General features: G+C 41.1%; 2 protein-coding genes across 2 annotated transcripts; both read left to right on the top strand.

Moving 5' to 3' along the window:
- The first annotated feature begins 4,546 nt into the window (after nt 1-4,546).
- On the top strand, nt 4,547-7,521 carry LOC136465519 (putative glucose-6-phosphate 1-epimerase). Its single transcript, XM_066464216.1, has 5 exons — nt 4,547-4,641; nt 4,805-4,907; nt 4,999-5,098; nt 5,205-5,404; nt 6,191-7,521. Exons 1-4 carry the CDS (start codon nt 4,547-4,549, stop codon nt 5,378-5,380), a joined length of 474 nt encoding a protein of 157 aa, XP_066320313.1. The 3' UTR covers nt 5,381-5,404; nt 6,191-7,521.
- Nucleotides 7,459-9,016, top strand: LOC136466993 (protein TOPLESS-RELATED PROTEIN 2-like; the record flags this gene model as incomplete). Its single annotated transcript, XM_066465549.1, has 4 exons — nt 7,459-7,676; nt 7,761-7,874; nt 8,552-8,732; nt 8,805-9,016. Coding segments are annotated over 4 exons (549 nt in total), but the record flags the coding sequence as incomplete, so codon positions are not given.
- Between the last annotated feature and the right edge of the window lie 2,444 nt (nt 9,017-11,460).

Genomic DNA, 11,460 nt, shown 5'->3' with positions numbered 1-11,460 from the left:
TTTTTTATACGTAGCCCTCTGGATCGACGACCACAACGGTAAAAAGCAAAAATATTCGAGGCCCAAAAAAGCCATTGGAGGGGCGCTACATAATATCGGAATTCAATATCAAGACAGGCGAACCACTTGGTCCATATGCAAAGAAATTCATGCAACACTGTGGGTATCTTGTAAGGGACAGACTTTCGATCAGTGCCCGTGAATGGAAGCAAAAGATCAACGAGCCTCATGTTAGTTTTGTCTCTGATCTTGATAAGAATTTAATTTGGGATGATATCCGTCAACATTTCACGTTGCAAGCGGATGATTATGATGATATCAATGATGATGAATTGAAGGAGCTAGATGGAAAGTGGGCTATGAAGAAGATGGCCACACAATTCCAGACTTGGAAGAAATCCCTATACACGAAATACGTCAAGAAGAACCTAACGTCCAATTTCAATACTAGGGGCCCGCTCACGAAGTTGAGGCCCTACTAGAATGATTTTGTATAGTATAAGACATCGGAAGAGGGTGAGGAATGGGTGAGAATGAACCAAGAGAATGCCCAATAGAAGGTATACACCATGGCATGGGATTAGGTGGCTACGCGACTGCCATTCCCAAGTGGAAAAAATAGAAGCGGACATTCTTGCCAAGGGTATCACACCAGAATCACTCAATTGGTCCAAACACGCGAAGAATTGGATTTTGCTCATGGGGGAAGACTGGACCTAGATACTGAGAAGCTGGTTCATGGCCCAAAACTCAAAAGAGCAACACAAAGATTTTCTTATGCTCTACAAGCTAAAGCTATTGGTGCATTCAGGCCCAATAGAGAGAAGGATGAACTGACGTATGCCATCGGGACTGCTGAACACAGTGGCCGAACGAGAGGTTTAGGACGGAACATTTCTTGGGAGTATGATTTCCCTAATGATAGAGATACCTACAGAAGCCGGTAGAGAAGGAAGGATGAGAAAGCAGCGCGGATCAGTAGGTTGGAGGAATATGTTCATGAGTCACGAGAGGTGTTGCTTCAAGCACAGGAGCGCGAAAAAGACATGCAAGCTAGAATGCAGGAGGAAATCATAAAGTAAGTGCAAATAGCAATGAGTGCCCAAAGGCAGGCATTAGATCTAGGAATCAACATTAATATTAGCCCCCCTGATAAGTTGAAAAGCAGCTGCGCTTCCACGGAGTTGCCAAATCAAGATGACGCAATGCTATGTTTCCCCATGGATGACATCACCGCACCGTTTACATCATGTGAGCAACATATTCCAAAAGGGAATGCTACAATCATGGTGGCTCTCAGTGTTTTTTCTCCTTCAGATCCTACCAAGACACCAAGAATCCATGGAGCAATAATACCACCTGGATATGTTAGCGTCTCAGCGGATAGAGTTAACAAAGGTTTTAGTGATTTGGCTCTTGACATTCCAGGAGCTGATAGAGAGAAGACTCTAGGAGAAGTAGAGAAGACATTCATACTACGGCGCAAGTGCTACATCATTATTCTCGGGGTCTCTAGTCCACCGCCGCTTCCTCAACTGCCAGACAATAGGTGCGGACAAAAGTGAACAAAACAATTTTTCACTAATTTTCTATTAGCATGCATGATTAATAATAATAATTTTTTATACCTAATTATTCTTTTTTGTACCCACACAGCAGGGCCTCCACGAACCTAAGTCCAATTATTCAATCTTCATATCATCATAGTGCTCCGAGCAATGATTATGCAACGCCGCCACCGCCGCCACCTCCAAGGAGGTCTCCAACGCCTCCAAGGAGGTCTCCAACAGCTACCCCGCCTCCCTTAATGACCAAGAAGCAGCCAGCTCCTAAGAGGTCCACCCCGCAAAAGAAGCAGTTGGCCCACCAGCTGGCAAAGAAGAAAGCCTCCTCTAATCTAGTTATTCCCCAAAAATTGTCTTATGAGAAAAGTGAAAAGGAATTAAATGCTATAGTACAAAAAAATGTGAACAGTTTCTTCGAAAAAGTAAGAAAGCAACGAGAAGCGAGGGAGAAACCGTACTTCTAGCTACCTCCAGATCTTCTAAGAAAGAAAGGGGACCAAAAAAAGTGGGAATCTCAAAAGACCCTGCCAAAATCAGACTACGAGCGCTCTCTCACCAAGTCATTTGAGGTGGCGTAGAAAAAGGCTAGAGTAGGGAAAGGTGTTGCACAACCCGGACAACAATCGCAACAATCAGTCCCCCCTCTTATCATTCGTAATGAATATGGTTCAAACTTAGACTTACTGTACGTCGATTTTGAGGACCTAGTTCGGTTTTACGAGGATACTGGTTTGGACCTTCCCCAAGTGTTCGCTGAAGGATCATCTGCTACAAAAGTGGATCATTGGAAGAAATTTAAACATCCAAAGAGTCTATACAACCCTGAGGCCTTAGGTGAACTGGGTACGCAAATGTACCTGCTAAACAAGTGATACATGGCGACGTGTGAACGGGGAGAGACCTTTGTTTCTGTTAGAGTTAGAAACCAACATTACTTCTGTGACGATGACTTATATATGTTAAGTTTTTAGAATTACACCAACTATGCCACCTGGACTCTCTCGACAAAAGTCTCATTAGCTGCTATTGTCTGTAAGTGTGATTATTTTCTACTATTAAAGTGTATATATATAAAGCTACATGTATATATATAAATTATATATCCTCACACTATATTTTTATATATGCAGATATGAGATGACAGAACTCAGAAAGAGAAAAGATAATAATGTTGGTTTCGTTGATCCAAATGTCTTATTCAAACACCCTAATCCCCCGCCTGAATGGAAAGCTGAACTCGAGAAAAATCTCATGAGGTTCTTAGTGAACCAACAAAATAAGGACATACTCTTTCCCTACAACTTCAAGTGAGTGTTAAATAATTAATGTCGATCGTATGGACATTTGTTCAATTATTTGTTTACTAGCTAAGCTATCTCCCATATATATATATATAGGAAGAGTATATTCAGTAGCTAGCTACAAAATAAGTTATTTTATAGCCATCTTCATTTACGATAATTTTATATACTAATTTACAATAATGTCAATACATATTTATGATAGTTGGGTTACTATAACACATGGGGATATTTACCATAACGTTATAGTAATCCACTTAGTAAGGAGTTACTATAATCTTGTAAATTAATATAGTAATTATCATAACTCAAAGTAGCTACAGAATAAGTTATTTTATAGCTATATATATATATATATATATATATATATATATATATATATATATATATACTGACTCTAGTTAATGTCGATCATATTTGTGTATAAAAACATATGCAGCAATCACTTGATATTGATGGTCATCGATATGGCCAATAGTCGGTTGAGCATCTTAGACTCGTTAAGAAAAGAGCAAACAGAGTACCCAGACATGATAGATATTATCCAAGGGTAATTTGGTCTCTCTAGCAACTATATATACCCCGATCTCTTAACTGCAATAATTATTAAAGGCCAAATTAATTTTTTATTTTATTGGGCGCAGTGTTTGGAAAAGTTTTATTGAGGAACACCACATGAAATATTGCAAAGCGCCACTGGATGTAATCGCATATAAAGTAAGTACTAGCTACATTTATATATATATAATTCAATTAACACCATGCATGCTTTCAATTCACCGGATCTTTTTTCTCATAAAAGTGGGTTCTGAGGCAAGAACAGGGGACCAACCACTACTGGAAACTCGAATATTTCTGAGGGTGATTATTTTTTCTGTGCGTTTTTCTCAGAACACACAAAAAATTTATAATTTTTCTGTCGGTATCAAAAAAATACCCACAGAAATATCAAAAAACCGACAGAATAATTGAGTTATTTTTCTGTGCGTGACAATACACACAGAAAAACAATGCATACCCACAGAGAAATAGCAATTATTCTGTGGGTTTTTTTTTAACTCACAGAAAAAACGACGCAGGCACAGGAATGGATTCGTCGCGCCCTATTTTCGTCATTGGCGCCTGCCTTCGCGCGGTATAGAATAGAAAAGAGAGTGAAAAAACAAACCCTAAAAGTAAATCCTTCCGCGGCCGCCACCCAACCCTATCTCAAACGCGCCGCCAGAGGCCGAACTCCGCAAGTCCGCCGCTCCCGTAGTCCCGTCGCTCCCGGCTCCAGGTCCACCGCTCCCACCTCATCCCGTTGCTCCCAGCTCCAGGTCCAGCGCCCGCCGCCCGCCGCCGCTCCTCGGGTATCCCGGCGCGCCAGCCGCCGCTCCTCGGGTATCCCGGCGCGCCAGCCGCCGCTGCCCAAGTCCGCCATCGCCCCAGCCCGACGCGCCGCCTGCCCCAGATCTGTCGTCGCCCAGCCCCTCCAGCGCATGGCACCCCGAGCGCGGCCTGTCCTGGCGAGCGGCCCCTCCCGCCGCGTCGCGCCGCTGGCCACCGCTTGCCCCAGATCCGGTGCCGGCGCCGCCTCTCCTGCGCACGGTGTCTCGGGCGCGGCCAGTGCCGGCAAGCGGGCCCACTTTTGAAGCCGGCAACGGCGGATCTGGAGGAGCCCGCCACCACGCCACTTCCATGTCCGGCCCTCCACCTACTCTGGGCCGACCGGACTGGAAGAAGGGGAGGACAGCCGCGAGGGAAGACCACCTGCGCCACCGCCGTTGCCGCCGGTGAGCTACGTGTCTGACTGCTTCCTCCTTAGGTCGTGGCTTAGGACTTTCTCCTGGTCGAGATCTCTTGTGATTTGCCTTGTTTGTCGTATCATCAGATAGATTTACATGGACCATTGACTACTTTCAGTTCCCATTCCCTGAAACATGTTTTTGCATTCAGTGAAGTGAGGGTTGAAGGTTTGGAGACCTTGGACTATCTTGACAACTTGCAATCCAAGAATCGTTGTACTGAACAAGGAGATGCAGTTGTATTTGAGTCTGAAGTAAGCTTGTGTTCTGCTAAATTTCATGGTTTGACGCCATTTCTGTACCAATGAAACTCTAATTACATTTGTATGTTGTTTTTTGAGTAAGGTGGACAAGGTATATTTGAGTGCTCCGCCAAAGATTGTGATCATTGACCACGAGAAGAAAAGAACATTTGTTTTGAGGAAAGAGGGACTTCCTGATGTTGGTGAGTTAGGAGTTATTAGGACCTTTTTTTATTCTTCAATTACAATGTTGATTTGTGAAATTCTGGGTTTTAAACTATTATGGATGTTGGCCTTTTCGTTTTGCAGTTGTTTGGAACCCTTGGGACAAGAAGGCCAAAGCAATGCCAGATTTCGGGGATGAGGAGTACAAGAGCATGCCAGGTGAAGAGTGGATAGGAAGGCAGGAAATTTCTGCTGTACCATCCAGTTACAGCAGCGGACAATTGGATCCTGAACTGATTTGTCGAATGCACACAATATAAAGTTTACCAACGATTGCCTCCTATGTGAGTATTCTGCACTTACTTTATTTGAGTGTTAGCAAATAAATCGTGCCTCCTTTCTTACAGTATTCTGTTAGCCACCTGTTTACTTGTAAAACCATCTCTAGCATAGCTGGTAAAAAAATAATCAATGAGTGGGCACTAGTTAATAAAACCAATATTTAACCTCAAATAGGTTATCGCTGTCACTGTTAAAATGGTCCGACAGTTGGATTTACATGTAAAAGATGGCCAAAGTGTGAGGAACACAGGATTGACATAAGATCTCCGTACGTGTGGTTATAGACGAGAGATTTGTCTTGAGAGGACACAGAATGGAGAGCTATGTTTTGAGGACAGCAAATACAAAAAAGTAATTGCAGTGTGCATATAACACTTTGATCCTTTGAGGACAGCAAATACAAAAAAGTAGTAGTAGCACCTCTGATTTGTTGTATTTAGAAACTGCACTGCCATTTTGATTCATGAAAATCACAAGTAGAACTATACTAACATAATTCACGATTAGTAGTGCATCAAATATTTCTTGAACATATATGAGCAATGAGCTGTCAGTTTGATCCAAATGGGAGCTCTTCATTGTCTTTTATCAGTAACTTGACATCTTTGAAAATCACAAGTAGAACTATACTAACATAATTTACTGTAATGTAAGAAATATACATGGATGGACCACTCAAATAATGTCATTATATTTGAATTTGAGGGAGCAATGTAATAAGAAGATTTTACTGCAAAGTTAAAATACAATTTTAACTTGTTTGTTTTGTTACCCTGGTTGCTTTTCAGGTGAGATGCTATGAAAACAGTACCTTGAATATCTTGCATATATCAACCTGATCAATCATTTTGATATGTGATATTTGCGGAGCTGAGATGATATGAAACCCCAGTCTCGTGCCGCGCTGCTCTCCCCTTCCCTAACTATGCCTTGTGACTTTTTTTGTTTTGTACTACTTTTGAGTGGCTGTGATGAATCAAGTTTCCATTAGAGAACTTCTGCACTTTAGCACCTTATGAGCTGGTACTTGGGATATTTTGTTCTGTTTGCTGCTTAACTAGGATGGCTTGTACCAGTACAAGCAACCAGTTCTGTGGCCAGTTCAATTCCCATTAGAGAGAGAGAATTAAATTAAGTTCCAGGTGAAATTAAGTTGCAGTTGTCATGCTGATAATGGGTAAATCTGAGCCATTTCTCGAGTTCTTTTGCTCTTGTTCTTTTGCTCCAGGTGAAATATATGTAGTTCTCGTGCTTTTGACATACTGCTCTCTAATGGATCTGGAATGACCAATAGTTTCTTTTCTATTAGCTCAGTTCAATAGAGCTCTGTGATTTTTGCATTGCTATTTGTAGAAGAACATGACTTTTTTTAATTCAATATATTAGCTAAGCTGACACCTGTATCTGAGCTTGTATTTGTGCTCCGATTGATGCTAAGAGTTAGGACTTGAATGTTTGTTCAGATTGGATCAGGTTTGGCTCCTCTTTCTTGAATGTCGCCACCTATACATGTGTGCATGACCAACTTTAGTGCTTGCTTGGTGTTCTATACTACTGTGTAGTTTATTTTTAGAATTTGTTGCAATACAGTAGGGTATCGGGGACTTGGGTCTGTCAGTTAACCTTGTCCATGGGATAAGTATGTATGCAACACCAAAGTTTCTGAAATCTGAATCGATGATGTGGTCTAGCAATGCACTTATAAGGTATCATGGATTTCTAGTGCACTGTGGCTCTTTTGCTGCATCTATTTTGGTCTACAGATTTTTTTAGACATCTTTCCATGTTAGCTTTCTGTTATTGCATTCTACAGATTTTTTTAGACATCTTTCTGATTTGCCCCATGGGTCATTTTTATTTGATGCCTCAGGAATGTTGGACTTCTTCTCCCAATTATCATCACCTGCATCTGAATCCATTTTAGCACCCTTATCAGCCCAAGTATCCATTTCAGCTGGTTGTCCAGATACAGTTGCCTCGCCTGTTGGCTTCTCAGTGCTCCAGCCTCCCCAATCAGTGGAATTGTCCTGCACCTTAGCCTTGCTTTGCTGGGTGAGCTGGGATTTCTGATGCTTTTTGTGGTTGCCTGTGCAGACTGGAGCAGGAGTCGGGCTTCTACTTCAACATGAAGCACTTCGAGGACCTCGTGCAGGGCGGCGAGTGGGACGAGTTGGAGAGGTACCTCAGCGGCTTCACCAAGCTGGAGGACAACCGCTACTCCATGAAGATCTTCTTTGAGATCCGCAAGCAGAAGTACCTCGAAGCCCTTGATAGGTGACCGACTCATCACTACACTACTCTTGGTCCCTTGTTGTTGTCAATGTTTATTTTTTGCTGAATTTGCTGTCGGTGTCACAGGCATGATAGGGCCAAGGCTGTGGAGATTCTCGTGAAGGATCTGAAGGTGTTCGCCTCCTTCAATGAGGAGCTGTTCAAGGAGATAACACAGCTGCTGACCTTGGAGAATTTTAGGTATGGTAACTTTCCTTTCAGAAGCAAAATATATAGTGCATTGGGCCGGTGCATCCAGATGTGATTGTGTATTGATGATCAACAGGCAAAATGAGCAGATGTGATTTTGATGGTTTAATTTTGATATGTTTAATAACACATATTGACTTCCTTAAAATATCAGGAATGCAATTTGTGAACAGAAATTCTATGGTGCTTTTTGGTATCAATTCAATTAGATTGTATGGTAGAATTTAATTTTTATGTGCACAACTGATATAAATCAAATAGTTCAATCACGTAACTGCTACTTGTCGATGCTTCCTTTGTTCATTTGACTTGTTGGAATTTTATTGCTCCTGGTTGTCCAGCGCTACAGAATCTTCTTGATATGGTTCTTTTGGGACTGTTTTCATGTGATTTGGACATCTCTACCTGTTTATCCCAAGTAACCAGCTTTTATCGACAATGTGCAAAGAAATTTTATCACTTTATAGCAGCTCTAGCTTTAGATGCTTATGTTATAGCAGATACCATCCTTTTTTTTCCTTATTGTAAGGTCGTATCCATACATGCAACAATTGGGATTTCTCTACTTGTTATGCCTGCAAGTCTAACGGTGCTTCCAGAAGCACATTTCGTGCATGTAAAAGGTGAGGCTAACTGGGCTTTATTTCTTTCTTTCTAATGCCTTTCAGTCTGAACTGGCAACATCAGCTCTGCAAGAACCCCAGACCAAACCCTGACATCAAGACACTCTTTACTGATCACTCTTGTGCTGCTCCTACCAATGAAGCGAGAGCACCTCCACCTACCAATGGTCCGCTTGTTGGATCCATCCCTAAGTCAGCTGGATTTCCACCAATGGGTGCTCATGCTGTAAGTATTATCACAAGCAGGCCATTTAACTTATCCTGACTATTGATTGCTTATACTGGTTCAATGTTGCAGCCACACCAATGGGGATCTTCATGCTGCAAACCTTGACAACAATTAAGGTTCCGACAACAATGGCGATCATGCATCGATAATGTGATGGTTGTGTTAGCTTTAGTTTTAGCTCTAGTTTTAGTTTTAGTTTTAGTTTTAGCTATAATATGACTCAATGATGCATGCTTGTACTTTACTCATCTTGACTGAGACTTAAACTGTTGAGATGAGATGGTAATACTTTTGAATGTATTGATGCCGGACCATTTGGACATCATCTATATGTAGCCCGGATGCCATTAATGAATGTGCTGAACATTTGGATCTTTATATGTATGCTATCTATTATGTTGTGATGAAATTACAGTATGGACAGTCCATATTTGCTGCATGGTTAAGGTTTTTTTTTTTCTGTCGGTGGTTCTTTTATTTTTTTGTGCGTTAACCGAGACTGACACAACATTTAAATTTAATCTGCCTAATGCAATTTTTCTGTGCGTGTAACACCCATAGAAAAATCATTTTTCTGTCGGGCTTTTCCTTTTTCTGTGAGGATTAACGCACACAGTATTTAAAATTAATCTGGGCTAACGCAATTTTTCTGTGCGTGTAACACCCACAGAAAAATTGTTTCTGACGGCGAACACACAGAACAATTGAATTTTTCTGTCATCATATTTCTGTGGGTATTTTTCTGAGGGTACACCGTCAGAAAAATATTTTTCTGACGGGATTCGTATTTTCCTGTGTGTTTTCGCACGCACAGAGAAAACCGAGTTTCCAGTAGTGAACTACTATGGATACTATGTTTGCGAGTTCATCATGACGTACTAAAAAAGAACTTCTAAAGAGATCATCAAAGTACGTTATATAAATATATTCATATATTTACAATTTCTTTTATTGCTCGTATATATAAGTAATCACGTGACCAACACATATATATATATATATTAATACTTTTCCTTTAACTTTTATTGAAGACTCTATGGTTGAAGGAAAAAGTCATACAACATGACCAACCAAAAGCAATTCAAGAGACCATAGCAGAATTTCTTAATGACCAGGTCTTAAACCCCGCCGGCGAGTTCAACAATGACTTGAACGAAACATGGAATCCAAACCAGATGGAGTGAATTTGTTATCCCAAGGATATGATAGAATATACAATCCAAGCTTTATTTGTAATATATATATACATATTATATGTACATAAAATAATGTACAATATATGTATATGCATGTAATATATACGTTAGTTTCATACTTTAGTTTGTACAAAATGTTCGAACGTTATAAGCGTGTAGAATACGTATATTATTAGCAGCGTAGAATGCGTATTCGAAAACCTATTCGAAAACCAAAATGAATCATCAATTGAAAATAGAAACAAAAAAAGAAAAAAAAAGAAAACCTTTAGTCCTGGTTGGTACCAACCGGGACTAAAGGGCCGGCCCACGTGGCCAGGCCAGGAGGCCTCTTTAGCCCCAGTTGGTATTACCAACAGAAACTAAAGACGAGAAACCAGGACTAAAGGAGGGGCCCTTTAGTCCCGGATTCGTGCTCCCAGTTGAAAAACCGGGACTGAAGGGGTTTCCCAATCGAGAGGATAACTTATTTCTGTACTAGTGAATGTAAACGTACAATAATGGTTGCATGAGTTATTGCTAATACAATAATAACCTTGTTGGATATTATGATTGCTATTGAACCGAGATCAACCAAATCGAGTCTATGACACCCTCACGACGATGTCATAGTTCAATGTAATCCAATAACTGGTCGAACTCCACAAATGATAATACAAATGTTTCTAACAATTAGGCTGTTGTGTTTCCAGTGAAACTTTAGGATTAGAATGATACTTGCCATTGAATCCACCGGTGCCGGTAGATCTCAAGGTTGATAAAGTTACCATAAGTGTTTTGCTACTGAGAGGCTTGTCGTCTAACACTAAAAGATGCACTCAATAGATCTTGGGATCAACAAAATCCAAACCGACAGGTTACACCACAATAAATCCAACCAGCTACACTATGTAACTATTCATAGGGTACTTGATTTGCCTCGAGTTTCCTTGCTCCTGCGTCAAGAATTGTTCTTGAGTACTACCATGTTATGATGAGTCTTGAATTTATTCAGTTGTTATGTAAACATGTCTGAGCACATGTTTCATTAAGAGGAAGAGAATTATATAACGCAGCTACGAGAGGTCCCCGTAGCGTAGATTACAAACCACAAAGCTAGTGGTTAGAAACCTGGACCGACCCAAAGCAACAAGATAAAGAAGAGGCGACTGGAAAAGGACCCTCCACCTCGGAACCATAATCGACGGGACCTGTAAAGGAAGATTACATCAACGCAATGGTTGACGACATTGGAGATGAAGCCGTGGTGGCAAAGCATCCATCAGGATGAGATGAGACGAATATCCACTATTAACGGCGGCAAAGCATCAACTAGAGATGACTAGACCCAAAGCGGCAAAGCATCTACATGTGGAGTTTCCCCACACACGTCTCCTCCTTTGCACGCTTCACCACGACATTTTCCCGTGACTCTTCTCTTTCATGCCATAGCACAGACGCCGTCTAGGGAAGCCGATCTTTGTGCCGACCTAGGGTAGAGGTAAGCCATCAATCTATTGCTTCTACTTTACCGTAGTTTTGTTTTTGCT

This window comes from Miscanthus floridulus, chromosome 7 (genome assembly GCF_019320115.1).
Source record: "Miscanthus floridulus cultivar M001 chromosome 7, ASM1932011v1, whole genome shotgun sequence".
NCBI lineage: Eukaryota > Viridiplantae > Streptophyta > Magnoliopsida > Poales > Poaceae > Miscanthus > Miscanthus floridulus.
This window is presented reverse-complemented; position numbering and strand designations above follow the sequence as displayed.

Excerpts from the sequence above, each read along its gene's own strand:
- LOC136465519 (XM_066464216.1), top strand. The coding sequence starts at position 4,547 with ATGTCCGGCCCTCCACCTACTCTGGGCCGACCGGACTGGAAGAAGGGG. Across the intron at positions 4,642-4,804 it reads CGCCACCGCCGTTGCCGCCG|TGAAGTGAGGGTTGAAGGTT; the intron begins GTGAGCTACGTG and ends TTTTGCATTCAG. Across the intron at positions 5,099-5,204 it reads AGAGGGACTTCCTGATGTTG|TTGTTTGGAACCCTTGGGAC; the intron begins GTGAGTTAGGAG and ends TTCGTTTTGCAG.